At 42.6% G+C, this 21,233-nt stretch overlaps 1 protein-coding gene across 6 annotated transcripts in view; it reads right to left on the bottom strand.

The window, feature by feature from the left end:
• Positions 1-21,233, bottom strand: part of ENPP3 (ectonucleotide pyrophosphatase/phosphodiesterase 3) — a 329,854-nt gene that overhangs the window by 303,373 nt on the left and 5,248 nt on the right. For 3 of the 6 annotated variants that reach the window (XM_029594397.1, XM_029594403.1, XM_029594402.1), the window contains exon 1: positions 6,004-6,132. The exons of the other annotated variants lie outside the window; for them this stretch is intronic. In XM_029594397.1, coding sequence (XP_029450257.1) covers positions 6,004-6,072 — 69 coding nt within the window. In that variant the 5' untranslated portion in view covers positions 6,073-6,132. Of the gene's footprint in view, positions 1-6,003; positions 6,133-21,233 lie in introns of those variants that run through there. 6 annotated transcript variants of the gene reach the window in all.

Raw genomic sequence — 21,233 nt, 5'->3', positions numbered from 1 at the left:
TTCAGACGACGTCTTTCCCGGGTTGGAGTGGCCTGCAGGTGGTCTGGTGTCCTGTGCTCCTGAGCAGTCTCGTCCTGCCAGCCGTGTTGGTGCTTCGGCTGACATCGGCTTCGTCATCGGAGTCCTACCTTGGCTGGATTCTTCCCTGCGCTTGTCCCACTCCCAGCATGGTCCGTGACCAGCCTCTTCGGGCTGTGTAGGGCGCGCAGTGGGACAGGGTGGTCCGCGACCAGCCCATTGGGTGCACCCGTGAAGGTGGGTTGTGTAGGGCGCCCTGAGAGACAGTGCCAATGTCCTTCCACCCAAATTCTCGTCTCGTCTGGACTTCGTCAACTTCCTCGACATGTATCTGATGTCGTCGCATCGACCCTGGTCCGGGATGCCGTTGCATCGACTCTGGTCCGTGATGTCTTCGCATCAGCCTAGGTGTCATGTCTTGTTCCAGCCCTCATCTCTGATACCGTCCGCATCAGCCTTGGTGTCATGTCTGCAACAACCCTGGTGTCATGTCTGCAACCCTCGTCTGTGATGCCGTTGCATCAACCTTGGTGTCATGTCTTCATGTCAAGGCCCGCCTGCCCTTGTTCTCAGGCCAGGCCTGCTGCTCCATGCCTATCAAAGCGGCAGGTCCGAAAGGGCTCGGAATGGTCGGAGGACCATTCAGCTTCCAATATCATCATGTTGTTGGCCTTGGGAGCTTGCAGGCCTGGCAGAGGGTAAGACCGTCTGCCATGCTGGAACACGCTGTCAATCCTCGGTTCGGTCCTGGATCCATCTGGGGTTGGGCTGAGGCCCAAGGGCACACTAAAATATCCCTACATAACAGAATGCAAGGCCTTTCGAGGCACCCTTACGTAAAAGATCTCATCATTTACTGCTATACACTAACTCTCCCATCTTAGATTTCTGGCATTGGCATATAGACATTTCAAAGTGTGTTTTTTTATTTGTATTAACAACCTGCTTTTCAGATGATAGGGATAATAAATCTTTAGCGTAGGTGATTTTTTACACGTAGTCACATGGACTACGTTTGCCTTTATTGGAACCTCTCTGTTTGGATGCCCTAACTATTCTGTTTCATTAGTATCCTTCAAAGATACATTCGTCTGAACCATGCACTGCTGAGTGACTGTTGGCTTTCCCCCTTGTTCTAGTTTAATAACTGTTCTATCTCTTTTTCAAAAGTTAGTGCCAGCAGCCTGGTTCCACACCTGGTTAAAGTGGAGCCAATCCTTTCGGAAAAGTCTCCCCCTTCCCTAAAAGGTTCCTTTCAAAACCTTATGGCACTGTGCAAACAGGTCTGAGGATAGATTAGACCCAGGGATGAGGGAGTTTCACAAAGTCCCACCTCCCTCTTTTTTGGGTCCGCATCAGCGGGAAGTAAGTCTGCCACCTCATGGCTTTAAACTCTGGGTCCTATTGAGTCTGATCAATAGGACCATTGTTTGGTTTTAGACATTGAGCGGGAAGTTACTTAGCTGTTATAATACAGCAAGTTACTTATCTGTTTTCAGGGTCACCTTCAAAGGCATGTCCGCGGGTACTTTACCCACATAAATGGCTTTTAACAAAATTGATTGCCCAATATGCAGGTAGACTTGCATTTGTATATACAGAAATCTACTCTGATTGAGCTGAGGCATTCCTAGGAGCAGGGCTGGGGAGAGATTTGCCTTTATGCACATACGTTTCCATATTCAGAAGCATGAGGGTACATTTTCAAGAAAACTTTCCGTGCATCAATTAGTAGGTGTAATTGTGTGTGGATAGTATTGGTGGGATAATTTTCAAAGCATCCTTATATGCATAAGTTAGTATTGAAAATTGGTGTAACCAATGCATATATTTGCCATCAATTTTATACAAGCTGAAACAAAATTACCCCCTTTATGTTGCTCTAATGTATTCCGCTTTGGGAAAGGCTTTGATTGGGAAATTACCATAGTTGTTTTATATCATTTAGTGGTTTTTTTTACAGCTATGAGGATGAGACTGATGCTGTGATCAGGATCATTTGGTGGATCTTACAGTATCTGATTTAGTTCTTGTTTGTATATTTTGTATTTTCTGCATTTATTTATTATGTATATATGTATGGTTAGGGTTTTTTCCTATTATTTTGGATCAATGATTTTATGTTTTATAGTTTGATCATGCGGTTTACTGTTGTAGAGTGTATTTTTCAAAGAGCCCACAGAGCTGTAAAGTCTGCATGTTTGTACATGGTACAGGTAGAATTTACTGAGTATTTTCAAAGTGAACTTACACACACACTTTGAAAATATGCAGGTACTCATGTGAAGTGGCAACAACTCTGGCCCAATTCCCCCACCCCAGGACTTCTATCCTTAGTGCACATAAAAGGACATGCAAAACTGGGTAATACACCTCCTTTGAATCGCCCTGAGCCCGGGTCAATTTTAGATCACCTATGCACACGCATAAAACTGTATTTTATGCAAGGAAATGGCTTTGAAAATTTTCCCCTTAAAACTTATCTGTTATTACCTTTACTATTGCTGTTTTCAGCTGATTGTACTTGGTCTTGGACAAACAAGAACTGTGCATAAAAATAAATGAATGAATGAATGAATGAATGAACGAATGAATGAAGTATTGCTCCAGTTGCATCCTGGCTCCCTCTCCCATGGTTCTGTGGAGATTGTTTCACATCTCATCAGCAAATGCATTAATTTAGGGGGTTTGCAGCAACAGGCCCAACTTTTGTGGACTGTGTGTTTTACTGTTGCAAGGCCTGTAGAGGCTTACAAATCAACAAACACATTAAAACATAAAGCAAAGGAAAGAAAATACAATCATAAAACATTAGTAGTAACATAACATCAAATAAAACACAAAATTTTAAAAACAAGACCAAATAAAACTTAATCAGTATCTTAGTAAGTAAAATGAAAACAGTAGCATCTTTAAATATTATATCTAGAATAAAAGCTAAGAAATTAAAAGCCTGCTTAAATAAATATATGTTTACAAAAAACAGATTTGAACTTCTTTGAACACCCTACCGATCTGATTTTCACAGGGAGTGAATTCAAAAGGCTAGGTGCTACAATGGAAAATGCGCACTCCCTTGTTACACATAACCTTGCCTGCTTGATGGAAGGAACATCGAGCGGTGCCATCTGAGAAGACCTTAAAGCTCTTTCAGGGTTGTAAACCCATAACATCGCATTTGTCCAAGGCAAAAAATTGGAGGCCAAAAGTTTATTGATCAATATGGCCATTTTATGTTTAATTCTTCACTGAACAGGAAACCAGTGGAGATTAGCAAGAGCAGGAGAAATGAGATCAGTTCTACTGCAACTGGTGATTGATTAGTTGTTCTGCAGCAACTGCAATGCCTTAATCAACAGAGTGGAAGACCATTATAAAGCGAGTTACAGTAATCTAATGCAGTCAGTAAAAATGCTTGGACCACTGTACGGAAATTGTGTGGAAGTAGAAGCCATTTAAGGTCTCTTAGTAGTGATGGTTTATAAAAGCTGGCATGCACCACAGATTCAATTTGAGGGACACAATCCATCTTGGAGTCAATAATTACTCCTAGACTTGTCCTTGCTGTGAGATGAATATAGTAGCAACTTCAATATGAATAGTCAGTGGGACTGAGTTATTGTGCTGAATTATTACAGTGTCAGTTTTGGCTATCGCACGGTTTTAATGCTGGAAATAGCTACACCTTTTTTCCTGGCGTTAAGCTGTACAAAATGCCTGAAATGGCCATAACACAATTCACAATAAATTTGTAGAATTGCATTTCGGCCATTTCTGGGATTGGGAGTGGAGAGGGGATAGGAAGGCGAGAGAAGTGGAGTGGAGTAGAGAGAGTGTGCAACTAATTATATGCCTATAGGAGGGGCATGTAATAGCTCAAGGTGAGGTGTTGGTGGTGGTTTAGGGGCCTGTTTTTCATGTAGATTGAGATGTATGAACAGCACAGTACACCTCGGCAAAGATTTGACTTCATTTGGAGGGAGGAAAGTCTCACAAAGATGAACCCATGCCCAGAAACAGCATACATCAAAAAGAACCAGGAAATAGGGTAGGAGGGAGCTAGATAGTTCAGAGATTGCCTCAGATGCTTCCACCACTAGAATCCATTAAGGATCAAAGGCAGGCAGCTACCTCTCACTTGAAACTGTAGTGCCCTGATCACAGAGGCTTATGCTAATAAACGTTGCTCCAGTTCCCTAAAAACTGCTAAAATCAAGGTCTTCTGTCCCCATGAATAAAATTCATCATACCTAGCCCAGATTTGTTTTTAGAGATTGTCTCAAATGAGGCATATTACAGATCAAAATGATGCCTGCACTGCAAAATACTAGTACATCTGTCCCAAAATGTACTATGACAAAAGAGAGACACAAAAAGACACAATGGATCAGTTGATATTTTGAACAAACTAGCTAAGAAGACTTTACTTCTGAAAATCAACTTTGCGCATTTAGGGGTAGATTTTCAAAGGGTTATGCGCGTAACCCCGAAAACCTGACCCTGCATGCGCTGAGCAAGCCCCGGGATGCACGTATGTCCTGGGGCTTTGAAAAAGGGGCGGGAAGGGGGCGTGGTGCCGATCCAGGGGCGGGACCGAGGCCTCTGGCACAGCGGCTATGCCGGAGGTTGGCGTGCCGGCAGCTGGCCGGCGTGCGCATGATACACCTGCAAGAGGCAGGCATAAAAAATAAAATAAGGTAGGGGGGGACTTAGGTAGGGCTGGGGGGTGGGTTAGATAGGGGAAGGGAGGGGGAAGGTGGGGGGAGCGAAAGAAAAGTTCCCTCCAAGGCCGCTCTGATTTCAGAGCGGCCTTGGAGGGGAAAGTCATCAGGGCTCCCCTAGGGCTTGGTGCACACAAGGTGCACAAGTGTGCACCCTCTTGCGAACGCTGACCCTGGATTTATAAAATCGGGTGTACATTTGTGCGCACCGGGTAGCGCGCACAAATGTACCCTGCGCGCGTAGGATTAAAAATCTGCCCCCTACTGTACATGCATTATTTTCCAGTTAGCTCTAAACACCCCCTCCCCTTCTGGGAATGCTTTTCCCTCAAATGGGTAGACTGGCAATTTACTTCAGTAAATTGTTATTTATCCTCATACATGACTCTGGCTTTGAAAATTGCTTCAAAGTATTGGTTGGCCTTTGTGACCCGCTTCTAAGCCAGCAAGTACATTTTCTTCTTATGCTTTCCAAAACCTGTACATTCTCCATAAAAACTAGTTAGTCATCTCTTTAAAAAGGTAATATGTACTTTTATGCATTGCATCATTTGGTAACACAGATAAAATAAATATTTTGTTTAACTATGCTGCTTCTAATTTTCGATATCAGTATAGCAGCTCTATCATAATTTATACCTGCAATCAGTACCTTTATCTACTCTGCTACCCTCCTGTTTCTTATCGTTCCTTTCCCCCTTCCCCACCCAAAACAAGACTGCATTCTGCCTGGAGTCACAAATACAAACTTTGGTTCCTCTCAGTAATGTGAGCAGCTATATCAATACATGCTGGAGAGAAGTCTCACCTCCCCTGTGTCACTTTACATATATGGCAGTGCTGCAGTAGTTTGTTAAAGATTTGTTTTTTCAATATGGAGAATGAGGGGATACAAGGATTGAGAGACACTGGGTAAGAGGAGAGGACAGAGAAGGCAAGTCAGGGCTCTGCTGCAGAGGATGGGGAAAGAGAAATGGGCAGACCTGAGAGAGGCAAGAGAAGCTGCAGATGGGAGAAATATGAAGAAAAACATCTAGGAGAGAAAGGAAGTGGGGCATAAGCATTTTCTGGCGTTTTATCATTCGTATCTGAAAACTTCCTTGGTCCCTTCCCCTCCTCCTTAACTCCAAGCTAATCCCAGGGTTATCAATACTTTTAAAGATCTTAGGTGTGCTGAAGGCTGAATAACTCATCTAGAGACCTGGCTCAAGACATCAGATGCTAATGAGAAAAGGATAACATTGTGAGAAAAGAATTGTCTTACCGCACAGAGTATCTGATATTTCCTCAGCTGGTTTCTTTTGATAGTTTCTTCCACTTCAAAATTCTTCATTGTCTCCTTGGCATACACAGCTCTGGTGGCTGCAGACTGTTGGTCTTAATAAAATGTTGGGATTTGTAATCCCCCTCCCCCCCAAACCCTCCCTCTTCCTACCCCCGATCAGATATAACTGAGTTTTCAGACTTGCAAAGAATTTCTAACCTATGATGATGAGTACATAGTTCTTGCTAAAAGCTGGAAGCCAGAACGAAGAGGAGATAAACGACAGGTCAAAGGCTGAAAAGCTTTATCAAAAAGGACTGCGTTTCTAATGGAAGATTAAGCAGATCAGCTTTGCTGGCTGTTAGGCTAAAAACAAATATAGAAATTAGTTAATGCCAGACTCTAGAAGTGGTTAGAAAAAACACTCCACCACCACGTGTAACCTTTGGCACTTGCCATCCGCTTATTGGCTTATCACAAATATGGATTTCCTCCAGCACTTTCTCCTACATTGAGGGTGCAGGAGGTTGAAGCACCCTTCATTTCATTTTTTTTTTTTAAATGAAAAGTAACCACATTGCATTAGTTGGACCTGTTATTTCCTGTTAAAACTCCCGGGATCTCTCCAGCCCATGCCAATAGATAGGGTTGCCAACCAACTCTTGTTGAACCTGTTCCTGGAGATTTCATCATATGACATGATGGGCTTGTTGTAACTCATGTATTATGGAAAGAGCAATTTTCCATAGTAAAAAGTAAGCACATGTTTGTGTTTGTGTGTGTGTGTGTGTGTGTGTGTGTGTGTGTAAGTGCATGCGTGTGCCAGATGTTTCATGAGAAGTTCAACTGCATTTCAGAGACAAAAATATTAATTTAACTCCCTGGAAATGCTGTGACACATTTTTCCATTATTTTTAATGCAGGTTTAAATGAGGAGTGTTAATTCCTTATAGTTCTTAAAAAGAATGTCTAAAAGAAAATACTACACAATAACAAAATGACTGATACAGCTACAATGTATTCATCAGACTCAAATAAATAGAAATACATGTTGTTGCATTTACGTTTCCATTAGGTGTCCTGTAACTGAGAGGAAACAGATATCAGATTGCCAAAGATGAGGCAGACTTCCTTTTGGGTGTTGCAGTAGCAGGTTGGCATAGCAACAATGGCTATGCAACTATTGCCAGCTTCCTCTCAAGTGAAATCACCCATGTTAAAAGCTGGCTTGCACAATACTCAGGTAGGCAAAAGAGTCTAGAATTCACATTTATACACATTATGAAAGTGATGTTTCAGTCCAATAATGGACCTTTGTCAAGTTAATACACTGTAAGTAAACCACTGTTTTTTTAATATATTATATAATAAACAAACTGATGTAACCCCTCAATGTCCCTAAGTGATGATATAATAAAACACTGTTTGTACCAAAAGTGAAATTTTTGTAATGTCAAATTGCATAAGTCCACAGTATCTAGTAAAACACTGATTATATGCATGTATATCTTTTTTAAGAAAAAAGTTGTACACTCAAGGTAGTGGTTAACATATTTATAGATTGCTTCCCACACATAAATGCCTCAAAGCGGTTTATAATATCCAAATAGAATAATATGTCAACATCAAAATATACAAAAAAAATGCAATATCATAATAATCTTAATGCAGGACTCAGCCCCAACCCTTGCTCTTACTAGGGGTAATGGCAAAGCTAACGGCCGGATTTTAAAAACCCGGTGCGTAAATCCTGGGGTTTATGCGCGTGGCCGGGCCTTATGCATGCTGGGCCAATTTTCAAACGGACCCGGCCACATGCGTAAACCCCAGTACGCAAGTAAGTGCCGGGGTCTGAAAAGGGGGTGGTCCAGAGGGCGGAGAGAGGCGGTCTGGGGGGCGGGAAGGTTCAGCGGCCATTTGCTGCTGTGCCGGGGGAGTGCATGCTGGCAGTCAGCTGGCACGTGCAAGTTGCTTCTGCTCTGGAGGAGCAGCAACTTCAAAAGCAAAAAAAGGGGAAGGGGAAGGGAGGTTAGGGAGAGGGGAAGGGGAAGGGAGGTTAGGGTAGGTGGTAAGGAAGTTCCCTCCCAGTCCACTCCTTAATAGGGATGTGAATCGTTTTTTGACGATTTAAAATATCGTCCGATATATTTTAAATCGTCAAAAATCGTTAGGGCCACGATACAATACCAATTCCCCCGATTTATCGTCAAAAAATCGTAAATCGGGGGAAGGGGGAGGGCAGGAAAACCGGCACACTAAAACCCCCTAAAACCCACCCCCGACCCTTTAAATTAAATCCCCCACCCTCCCGAAACCCCCCCCCCAAATGCCTTAAATTACCTGGGGGTCCAGCGGCGGTCCGGAACGGCAGCGGTCCGGAACGGCCTCCTGCAATTGAATCGTGTTGTCTTCAGCCGGCGCCATTTTTCAAAATGGTGGCACAAAATGGCGGTGGCCATAGACCAACACGATTCGACTGCAGGAGGTCGTTCCGGACCCCCGCTGGACTTTTGGCAAGTCTTGTGGGGGTCAGGAGGCCCCCCCAAGCTGGCCAAAAGTCCCTGGGGGTCCAGCGGGGGTCCGGAAAATGATCTCCTGCCGCGAATCGTTTTCCGTACGGAAAATGGCGCCGGCAGGAGATCGACTGCAGGAGGTCGTTCAGCCGGGGTCCAGAACCCCCGCTGAACGGGGGTCCAGAACCCCCGCTGAACGACCTCCTGCAGTCGATCTCCTGCCGGCGCCATTTTCCGTACGGAAAATGATTCGCGGCAGGAGATCGTTTTCCGGACCCCCGCTGGACCCCCAGGGACTTTTGGCCAGCTTGGGGGGGCCTCCTGACCCCCACAAGACTTGCCAAAAGTCCAGCGGGGGTCCGGAACGACCTCCTGCAGTCGAATCGTGTTGGTCTATGGCCACCGCCATTTTGCGCCGCCATTTTGAAAAATGGCGCCGGCTGAAGACAACACGATTCAATTGCAGGAGGCTGTTCCGGACCGCCGCTGGATCCCCAGGTAATTTAAGGCATTTGGGGGGGGGGGGTTCGGGAGGGTGGGGGATTTAATTTAAAGGGTCGGGGGTGGGTTTTAGGGGGTTTTAGTGTGCTGGCTCACGATTTTCACGATACTTTAAACACCCAAATGGCAACAATACGATTCCCTCCCCCTCCCAGCCGAAATCGATCGTTAAGACAATCGAGGACACGATTCACATCTCTACTCCTTAATTAGAGCAGATTTGGAGGGAACTGGGGAAGGCTGACGATGCGTCACTGCGTGAATGTAGCTAAACTGTGCCCCCCCCTTGCGCACGCCACCCCCGATTTTATAACATGCGTGCACTGGTGCGCGCATGTTATAAAATTGCATGTCCATGTGCGCGCGCTGGGTAGCGCGCGCACATGGATGGGCACTCGTATTTTTTAAAAATCTACCCCTATGCATGTACTTTCCTTTTGAAAATTTTCTAGAGGAAAAATTATCTGCAGAGTCTTGTACCTGCTTTTTCAGTAGATACTTTTTCTCTGAAAATGTGTAGTTTTGAAAATGCAAAACTATGCACTTGCTTGCCGCCCCTGGCCTAGCCCCACACTGGGAATACCTCCATGAAAATGCAGGTAAAAGTATGTGCATTGTGGAATAACACCCATACTTTTAACTGCATACAGAGTGGGCAGTTTTCAAATAGCCCTTTCACCTGGACAAATATATTTGAAGCAAAAAGTCTGTGAGGGAGTCAATTGGCCTCTAGATGACCAAGGGGCAAAAGGAGTGCTCAGATAGGACAATGGAATAGCAGAAAAATATTAATGAATTCTTTGCTTCGGTCTTTATGGAAGAGGATGTTGGGAACATATCCTCACCTGAAACATTCTTTAATGGTGGAAATTTTGAGCAACTAAAACAAATATTTTTGATAATAGAGGGTATAGTAAGTAGATCAGAGTGAGAAACTAAAGAGTAGCAAATCACCGGGACCAGATGGCATCAACCACAAAAGTTGTAAATGCTGTTACTAGTAATCTACATGCTATCATTTAAAATAGCCACAATTCCTGAAGGCTAGAAGGTAGCCAATGTGATGCTGATTTTTAAAAAGGGTTCAAGGGGTGATCTGGGAAACTATAGACTGGTTTGCCTGATGTCATTGCTGGGCAAAATGCTAGAAGTCATTCTTAAATACAAAATCCCAAATATAGATTAACATTCCACCAGGTAGTGATGCGGAGGTGCAGCCCACCAGTACCGGGCACCTTTAGGGGCAATCGCTGAGAGAAAAAGAAACTAAAAAGACCAAAAAAATTGTAAACACTTTGCGCTGAAACTGAGAATGCTGTGAACTCAGAGATGAAGAGACCTGCCCCCAGTGATGTCATCACGCTCAGCGGCGAGCCGGTAAACGGCCACATTCCACCAGGCGTCGCGCTTTGTGCACCCCTTCATGCAATCTTTTGTGCTACGCTTATTTTAATTCCCTTAAGTTTTCCTTTGTTAATTAACCTTTTTCATAGTGTTTAGTAATCTCTTGTTTATTGAATATGTTCAATGTATTCGACTTAGGAAACCTATTTTCCTGCATACTCTGTTTTTAATGTAAACCGGTATGATTTGTATCTGATACAAGAATGTCGGTATATAAAAATTCAAAATAAATAAATAAATAAAAATCACTAGCCATATAGACAGGCATGGATTAATGGGGAATAGTCAACATGGTTTTAGCATGGAGAAGTCTTGTCTTACCAATCTTTTAGATTTTTTGAAGGTGTAAATAAACATGCAGATAAAGGTGAGTCAGTTGATATAGTGCATTTGGATTTTCAGAAGGCATTTAACAAAGTCCCTCATGAAAGGCTCCTCAGGAAATTACAAAGTCATGGAATAGAAAGCAGTGTTCTTTTGTGAACTAGTAATTGACTAAAAGGCCAGAAACACAGGGTTGAACTAAATGGTCAGTTTTCCAAATTGAGAAAGGTTGTTAGCTGACTACTACAGGGATCAGTACTGGGATCTGTGCGACCTTAGAGAATCCAGGCCATAGCCGGCTAACTCAACTCCTCCTGGTTATGCTCTGGAACACCCCTAATTTAATCAGCTAAGTTCTAGCCAACTAATTTATTAGCTGGCTACAATTTTGCTGGATAAGTATCCAAATATTAATTTAGCCAGCTAACTTCTAAGTTATCTGGTTAAATGCTTCTGGGGCTCTGGGAGACTGGGCAACTGAAAGGCAGATGAAATTTAATATGAAAAGTGGAAAATAATGCACAAAGAGAAAAATAATCTCAATTACAGGCACATAATGCTGGGTTCTGTATTGGGAGTCACTACCCAAGAAGAGAACTTTAGAGACCTTGTGGACAATAAGTTGAAATCTTTGGCTCAGTGCGTGGCAGTGGTCAACAAAAATAATAAAGGGGATGGAGCATCCCTCCTATGATAAGAGGCTATGCAGGCTAGGATTCTTCAACTTGGAAAAGAGACAGCTGCATGATAGTGGAGTGGAACGGGTGAACAAAGAACAATTATTTACCCTTTCAAATAACACTAAGACAAGAGGACACTCCATGAAACTAACAACCAGCAGATTGAAAACAAATCTTAGAAAGTACTTTTTCACTCAGAGCACTATCAAGCTGTGGAATTTTCTGCCAGAGGATGTGATCCATGCAACTAGCATAGCGGGATTTAAAAGAGGTTTGGACAAGTTCCTGGAGGAAAAGTCCATAACATTTTATTAGCCAGGCAGACTAAAGAGAACTACTGCTATCCCTGGGAGTGAATAACAGGAATTAGATCTACTTTATGGGATCTTCTAGGTATTTGCGACATGGATGGGCCACTGTCGGAGGCAGGAGTTTTGGTCTGACCCCCGCATGGCAATTATTATTTTCTTACATAAAATGAAGGCACCCACAACTACAGGAATTCATTGGAAATCACTTCCCAGTTTTGTTTTCACACAGACTCTGCAGATTAAAAAAAAAAATTAAACATCACCCCTGTTAATGTTTGTGTGATGGGAGGGGCGGAGGGGGGCATAAATTAGGTCTTTGGTCACTAAATATTTGTCCTTGGAAAATGTTAAGGAAAGTCACTTGACCTCAACCTTCAGGTAAGACTGATCAGTCACTATGGTAAAGGTTTATAAAGGGGATTTGGTATATTCTTTTAAGAAATAGAAATCTACGAGGGAAAGCTTCTGTGAGGTCAATATAAGGTGGTTTAGCAGGAAAGGTCTTCCTTTGTCAGTGGTGGTCTTAGGAGAGCTCTCACATCTCCTTGGTAGGCAGCAGGTCTACTCATTCTAGCAGGACCAGACATTACTGGGTTCCTGGGTAATGCCATGTGGCAACCTCGGGGGTATTATAGACACAATAGCCTTGTGGACACCTTTTGTAAAATGGATGAGCTATGTTGATGGGAATATGACTGAGAAGAATTCTGCAGGGGGAAGTGAGTACCAAAATCTTGTCCGTTTTGTGAGGAAGAGTGTTTTGTTGTTAATATTGCTGTTAATCAATGCTATGAACCCTGATTAATGTAGTGAATTTTTAATATATGCTTGACTGCTGAAAACTCTAGAAATTTTGGAAATAAAAGTTTGTTCTTATTGAAGATATCTTTTTGTGCGAAACCCTCTTTTATCCAAAGGTGTGGGTGGGGAGTGGGCAATCAGGTGGATAAGGCAACAGGAACAGCTAGAAAGATACTTGGCTGTATAGGGAGAGGAATGGTCAGCAGAAAAAAGGATTATATTGCCACTGTAGAAGACCCTGGTGAGAACTCATTTATAATACAATATATAGTTCTGGAAACTGTATGTTCATAAGGATATAAACAGGATGGATTTGGCAATGAGTGTGGCTACTAGAATGGCCAGTGGTCTTGATTCTAAAGCATATGGAGACAAACAAAAATCTAAACATGTATATCCTAGAGCAGGGGTGCTCAAACTGGTCCTACGGCCGCCCCCCCCCCCCCAATCAGGCTTTCAGGATATCCCTAATGAATATTCATGAAATGTATTTGCATGTACCACCTCCTGTATATGCAAATGTTTATCATGCATATTCACTAGGGATATCCTGAAAACCCGATTGGCTGGGGGGGGGGGGGCAGAGGAAAGGTGGGATAGGGCAGATATGATAGAGACATTTAAATATCTCAAAGGTTCCCATGCACAAGAGACAAGTCTCTTCCAATGGAAAGGAGGCTCTAGAATGAGGGGTCATGGGATGAAAGTGAAATGGGGTAGACTTGGGAGTAATCTCAGGAAATATTTCTTTACAGAGAGGGTAGTGGATGCATGGACGGCCTCCCAGTGGAGGTCATGAAGATAAAAACAGTATCTGAATTCAAGAAAGCATGGGAAAAATAGAGGATCTCTGAGGGAGTAATAGGAATTATAAAGTTGAATAGTTGGTGTGGATGAGCAGACTAGATAGGCCGTATGGTCTTTTTCTGCCATCACATTTCTATATTTATCTATAACATGCCTCTGTTAGTCATGGAAGAATTTGGGGTGCAGTCAGAGGGGTCACAGAGGGAAACTTTTGGCTTTTAATCCCCTAACTAGTTTGAGGGCTACCCTTGCCTCTGTGTAAGGTCCACTACACCATCTGCTCAACCAGTTTTGTTTTTGAACCCACAGAGTCTAGTGCTCAGCTCCCAAATTGTCATCAAGCAGGCATTCTATCTTTTATTTGCCCCAAAAGGGGGGGGGGGGGGTGTTACAAATGGAAAAGCTTAGCCTTACAAAAGAAACACAACAAAACTTGTCTTTATCCTTGAAGAAATTGTACCTTCTCTGCATATTTCTTTACCTGAATGTACACTTGCTGACAAAGGACAATATTTATTTAAATAAAACAATTTATATGAAAACAGTACCTATGGTGCACTGCATAATATTTTAGAAAGACACATGACAAGCAGTAATACATAATCTTGTCCTAACATTTGCACTGTTAAGTCATTATTTTTTAAGTTCTTTCACCTCATCTCTTGCAGGTCCCCACAATCTCCAAGGGCAGCCATGTTCATAATTCAGAAAATAGATACATGACATATATTCAATGCTGTATTTTTTAAAATTGGGAACACATTTTGGAGACTCAGTAGAATCATTTCCTTCTCAACAAGTTTCAAGTGGTCATATCTGCAACAACAGTGACTCGCAGAGGATGGTTAGAGGAATTACAGATCTATACTTCCATCACAGAAATCCAGGCCTTGTTTCCTACTTAATACCATCTACCCCTTGTAAAATGTAAAATTTGCAGTGAGTAGAAGAGTAAGGGGAGCATATACAGGCCCATTTTTTACTTCTTGCACCTGGGAAGCTGAATAAAAGCAAGTGAAAATCAATAAGGCTCCTGGAACAAGAAAGGCAAACGACAGGCACAGGCTGTATGCCTTGCCCTCGGAACATGATGAGTCCTGGTAGAAATAATATAGTCCACACCATTTCATTCTGTGATAACAAAGGTGACGGTCTATTGAACAGGCAGCACATTCTCACAATTCCTGCATTTGCAACAAGAAATGCTTGATAGGTTCTTGTGCTGTTCTAGGAAAGGTGGAATACAAATACAGTTTTGATTGACTGATTGATTGATTGATTGAACAAAGGGATGAGGATTATGAGCATTGTACCTGCTTTAACTCAGCCAGCCTGAATGGTGAATATCCCAAGCAGCTTCTCATAGTAGACAACTTCCCTCTTTGGCTTTAATGTATTTATTATACCTTTTTGAAGCTGCTTTTAAATCTTATGCCTGATTGTCTGCTTTTAGTCTTTTTAACTAACTTTATTTTCTTTTTTTTTTTAACCATTGTCTTGCTTTATGAAATACCCCGTCTCTTGTCCTGTATGTTTATTAGATTGTAAGCTCTAATAAGCAGAGGCTGTCTTTTTGTGTGCCTGTACAGCGCTCCATATGTTGTGAAGCGCTATATAAATGTTTTGTAGGAGTAGTACATTTTATACCACACATTCTGTATAAGTTTAGGGCTGTATGCAGCTTCAAAACATAAAATTAATAGTGAACATGCAAGCATACATATGGAGTCTAAGGTTTTAAAATGTTGACTCCTGTTTTATAGGGCAGTATATGTTACTGCACCAAAATACATAAGGAATTGTCTGACACTCTATACACCAGGCAGCCAATTATGCTTGAAGCAGGACTTTCTTTTCCAGCTAACAGAAGCTGGGAAAATCAGGAGAGTGAATAAGCAAATGAAAGAAACAACATAGCTAATAGGGTAAAACGGGGAGAAAATACTTTTTTAGATATCTTAGTGATGGGGGGAACTGCAAAAGTAACATTGTGAGACTCAGAGGTGAAAGGAGGACTTTGTACAGGCTGAATAGGAAAAGGTGGCATTGCTTAATACATATTTCTGTTCAGTGTTAACTGAGGAAGGGCTTGGAGCAGGACCACAGAAAATTGCCACAAATAGGATTGAAAGTGAGATAAATCTCGGACGATTTTCAGAAGACTGTGTTCATGAGATGATAGCCAAACTAAAAGTACATAAAGTGATGGGGCCAGATGAAACATAGAAATGACGGCAGAAGAAGACCAAAAGGCTCATCCAGTCTGCCCAGCAAGCTTCACACTTTTTTTTTCTCGTACTTATCTGTTACTCTTGGCTCTTAGTAACCTTTTGGTTCTATTTCCCTTCCACCCCCACCATTAATGTAGAGAGCAGTGTTGGAACTGCATGTAAGTGAAATATCTAGCTTAATTAGTTAGGGGTAGTAACCGCCACAATAAGCAAGCTACACCCATGCTTATTTGTTTACCCAGACTATGTAATTCAGTCCTTGTTGGTTGCTGTCTGTATATAGATCCACTTTTCTTCATCCTCCCAGCCATTGAAGCAGAGAACTATGCTGGATATGCATTGAACGTGAAGTATCAATCTTTCTCCCCTGCCATTGAAGCAGAGAGCTATGCTGGATATGCATTGAAGGTGAAGTATCAAGCTTATTTGGTTTGGGTAGTAACCCCAAAAAACCTACAGATGATATACATCTGTAGGTTTTTTAAGGTAGTAACCCCAAAAAACCTACAGATGAGATATATCTGTAGGTTTTAAGGGAGCTTAGAGAAGTTCTGGCAGCTTGGCTGGCTGACCTTTTCAATGCTTCTGTAGAGCTGGGAGTAGTACTAGAAAACTGGAGGAAGGCAGATGTGGTTCCTCTTCACAAATCTGGAAGTAGGAGGAGGCTGGCTAGTCTGACCGTTGGTGGTGAGAAAACCATTGCTCCAAAATATTATATAGGGGATATGTGAGGTCTGCTACCTTTGCACCAGGCAAGCAAGTTACCATGCGATGCTCACACCCACCCAGATATTTATTTTCCTAAAGATCAAATTGCTAACTATCAGGCCGATACAGTACAGTGCGCTCCGGCGGAGCACACTGTTAACCCGCGATTGAACGTGCGTTTGACGCGCTAGCTTTAACCCTTATTCAGTAAGGGGTAATAGCACATCGAAAATTCGCATCCAACCCCCCCCAAACCTAATAGCGCCCGCAACATGGAAATGCATGTTGATGGCCCAATTAGGTATTCCCACGCGATTCAGAAAGCAAAATGTGCAGCCAAGCCGCACATTTTACTTTCAGAAATTAGCACCTATCCCAAAGGTAGGTATTCATTTCTCTGGGCATTGGGAAAGTGCACAGAAAAGCAGTTTTTACTGCTTTTCTGTGCACCCTCCGACTTAATATCATGGCGATATTAAGTCGGAGGTCCCGAAAGTTAAAAAAAATTAAAAAAATAAAATAAAATTTGAAATCGGCTAGCGGGTTGAAAACCGGATGCTCAATTTTGCCGGCGTCTGGTTTCCGAACCCGTGGCTGTCAGCAGGATTGAGAACCGATGCCAGCAAAATTGAGCGTCGGCTGTCAAACCCGCTGACAGCCGCCGCTCCTGTCCAAAAATAGGCGCTAGGGACGCGCTAGTGTCCCTAGCACCTCTTTTTGCTGCGGGCCCCTCATTTGAATACAGAATCGTGCAGGCGCGACTTTTACTGTATTGGCCCATATAAGTGCAGTCCTAACCTTTCTCTCCTGGGTACATACTCCTGGAGACACATCCTTGGTGTGAGAAGATAAGACATCAGCTGGAGAGCAAGTCCTACTAAAGAATCACTTCTTGTCACATCAGGGTGGTGTTCTCTTCCAGGTGACCTTGGTCCTCTAAAGCAGCATAGGGGCTACCAGACTGGAACTGCTCTATCTTCCTGAAGGTCTCCTCTACTGTAGATATATAGTATATCTGTCTGCCTCAGCAACTCCAGGTATGCCCCTCTGGCCTCCAAATATTGGACTCATTCTCTGAGAACCAGTTTGTCGCACCATGCGCACACATACAGTCTTTCATCAACAGATAGATAATCATATGTGAAACTTGGTGCTAAAGACTGAATAGCCCCCCCAGTGGACCTCTGTCTGCATCTTAATGCTGTTCTTAAAGTTATTTAAAGCTGTTTAAGACATGGATATTCCTAAAAAAGTTTAGGTGTGTTTTATGTTAGCTTGTCAATGATCAGAAATAGAACTAAAAATTAGTCAATTACTAAAATCAGGGTTAATTATATGTTGATGTAAATGCTTTATTGATCTGTGAAAAATAATTCCCTCTTAATTGAGGTAAAAGTCTATATACATTAAAAAATATGACTGGGGAGGGTGGGAATCAAATGCCACGGATTACATTTCCAGGAATCAGCTCTCATAGCTTCTCTGAGCAAAGCACAGAGTTAATATAAATTTGCAAACTACTTTCCTACCATACAAAGATGCTTTACAATTGTAATTAGAGATTCCTGAGGAGACTTATAAGAGTAAAAATGCCAGAAGAGATAGGAAAAAGTGTAGGAGTTCTGAAGGACCCCATAATCCAATTTCTCTAGTAGGACACTTCAAATGGAAACAGACCTAAGCCTAGGGACCTGCAGCAGGAGAGGTAACCTGCAACTCAACTGAACCGTTTTGCTAGTAACATGGTCCATAAATCTATGTAAACTGTGATTACTGGATCCTGATATTCCTGAAATCCCCCGGTATATGCTCCTTTGAGGTAAATAGGACAATCCTCATCCTCTGGCATGGTGGCCAGAAAGCAGCATATTTCTGGATGTCACCTCACTTATTGGTCACAAATGGACTCTGTTTTGCACTGACCGGAAAGAGAGCTTGTGTAGTTTGGGAAGCTCACACCAAAATCTTCCCTGAATAATGAGAGGAGATGCCCTTGTGCTGGTGAGAAAATATCTGTTCAGTATGGATAGGAATTATTGACTGCAACTATTTGCATGTTTATGTGTAGCTAACTACATAAGAACATGCCATACTGGGTCAGACCAAGGGTCCATTAAGCTCAGCATCCTGTTTCCAACAGTGGCCAATCCAGGCCATAAGAACCTGGCAAGTGCCCAAAAACTAAGTCTATTCCATGTTACCGTTGCTAATAGCAGTGGCTATTTTCTAAGTCAACTCAATTAATAGCAAGTAATGGACTTCTCCTCCAAGAACTTATCCAATTCTTTTTTAAACACAGCTATACTAACTGCACTAACCACATCCTCTGGCAACAAATTCCGGAGTTTAATTGTGCATTGAGTGAAAAAGAACTTTCTCTGATTAGTTTTAAATGTGTCACACGCTAACTTCATGGACTGCCCCCTAGTCTATTATCCGAAAGAGTAAATAACCGATTCACTTCTACCTGTTCTAGACCTCTCATGATTTTAAACACCTCTATCATATCCCCCCCTCAGCCGTCTCTTCTCCAAGCTGAAAAGTCCTAACCTCTTTAGTCTTTCCTCATAGGGAAGCTGTTCCATTCCCCTTATCATTTTGGTAGCCCTTCTCTGTACCTTCTCCATCACAATTATATCTTTTTTGAGATGCGGCGACCAGAATTGTACACAGTATTCAAGGTGTGGTCTCACCATGGAATGATACAGAAGCATTATGAAATTTTCTGTTTTATTCACCATTCCCTTTCTAATAATTCCCAACATTTTGTTTGTTTTTTTGACTGCCGCAGCACACTGCCCTGACGATTTCAATGTGTTATCCACTATGATGCCTAGATCTCTTTCTTGGGTTGTAGCACTTAATATGGAACCTAACATTGTGTAACTGCAGCATGGGTTATTTTTCCCTATATGCATCACCTTGCACTTATTCACATTAAATTTAATCTGCCATTTTGATGCCCAATTTTCCAGTCTCACAAGGTCTTCCTGCAATTTATCACAATCTGCTTGTGATTTAACTACTCTGAACAATTTTGTATCATCTGCAAATTTGATTACCTCACTCGTCGTATTTCTTTCCAGATCATTTATAAATATATTGAAAAGTAAGAGTCCCAATACAGATCCCTGAGGCACTCCACTGCCCACTCCCTTCCACTGAGAAAATTGTCCATTTAATCCTACTCTCTGTTTCCTGTCTTTTAGCCAGTTTGTAAAATGATGGGCTGAGATAGCTGCTATTCTTCTGGACTCTCTGCCCTCTTACTGCTGCTGCATCTTCTCTGTGCCTGCCTTTGTGGATTGCTTACCCCCACCCCTACTTCCTGTATTATCTTCTGTGGGCCACTTCTGGGATGCTGTCCTGGTACAGAAGCGGGAGGGTGTGGCGCTTCTGCTGCAGCTGGCTGGGGCCTAGGCCATGCTGTTCAGTGGGACGCTTTGCCCCAGAGGCCTGCTTCTCAGTTTCTCTTGGGCAGCCAACTGGGGAAGCAGTGGCCAGCTCTGCCTATAGGTTATTTATGGAGTTATTAATGGTACTTTTAGATTTATTCTATAATTAGTCATTTTAAGCTACATGTATTTTAGCTGATATTAGTAAAATATAAATAATAATGGCTATTTTATTGTATTTTCTGCTTTTATTGACTGTATACCGTTGTGATGGTTTTACTACTGATGTGACTGTTTAAAAAACCAAATAAACCATAAAACCACATACACAAATAAGACGCTCATCAACCCAACTGGTTATTTTGCACAGAATAAATTAATAATGGAACCAGCCTCATTTGAAATTGCAGCACAGGCAAGGCAGGAGAGACAATTACTTCTGGCCCATGAGCTTTCTTCAATAGGATAAGAGAAGCTGGGGGAGAAGGGCACAGGAGCAACATTTTTTCTTTTTTCAATTTTTATTGTAAATAAACAAAAAAAAGAAGCAAACATGAATGTGCACATAGAGTACATAACTATAGGACTAACATATTGTGTGTATAAGCCTATCTCCATCATTGAAGCAGAGTTAACTTTGGAATCAGTGTCATGGCTTTGGGAAGTGAGCCCTTGGGTGGTTAGTGAGTTGGTGCTGCCTGACATGTGTAGACACAGGCCAGGCCCAGCAGGCAGCAGCAGATATGCCAATAGGCAAGATTCAGTGGGCAAGAGTCTGAAACCTGTACCAGCCACATCCCCAAGGTGGAGCTTTGGGTTCTGGGGGCCGGCGGGACTCAGAGGAACTACGGCAGAGGTTGGGGCAGGCAGAGCTCAGTGTCAGATGTCAGGCCAAGGCAAGCACAAAACATGCATGGATCAAAAGAGAGGAACAGTCCAAAAAGAGGTAGGATGGAAGGCAGGAAAGAGAGACAAGGCAGGGTAGGGCAGAAACATAGCCAGGCAAAACTGGACAAGGGCGCACACACTACCGATAGAAGCACAACAGAACTGTTGAAGAGGTGCTGGCTAGTAGCAGGGAACTGCCTTTTATAGTCATGATACGGCGGCATCAGCAAGCACCCCAGGCAGTCGTGGCTGCATGACCTAAAGAGGAGCTCATGGTGCATGACATTCTTGTCCTGGCACTTAGCTGCAGCGAAGTGTGGGATGCTATGTTGGGTGTGCTTGGAGGTAAGGGTGTTCAATCAGTTATTTTGATTTGGTTGGGTTGTGGTAATAATTAAAGATACAGCTTCTGAGTCTTGCAGGTGTTCCCACGCAGGTAAAATTTATTGTGTTGCTGAGGCAATAAATTGCAGTTGGTGGGACAAAGGGGTGAATTTGAAGCCCAAACTGGTGGTTTTCTGGGTCAGGCCATTCAAGAGAATGATTACTGATTTGTCCCTACCACTCCCAAACAGCAGTTGCATTTTTTCAGGCATTTCAGATGTGGTTAAGAGAGACTGATTTAATTCTACAAATGAAAAAAATCCAACACTAAAGGTTATTATTC

The sequence above is a fragment of the Rhinatrema bivittatum genome, chromosome 3 (assembly GCF_901001135.1).
Source record: "Rhinatrema bivittatum chromosome 3, aRhiBiv1.1, whole genome shotgun sequence".
NCBI lineage: Eukaryota > Metazoa > Chordata > Amphibia > Gymnophiona > Rhinatrematidae > Rhinatrema > Rhinatrema bivittatum.
Note: the sequence above shows the minus strand (reverse complement) of the source record. Positions and strands in the feature narration are given on the sequence as shown.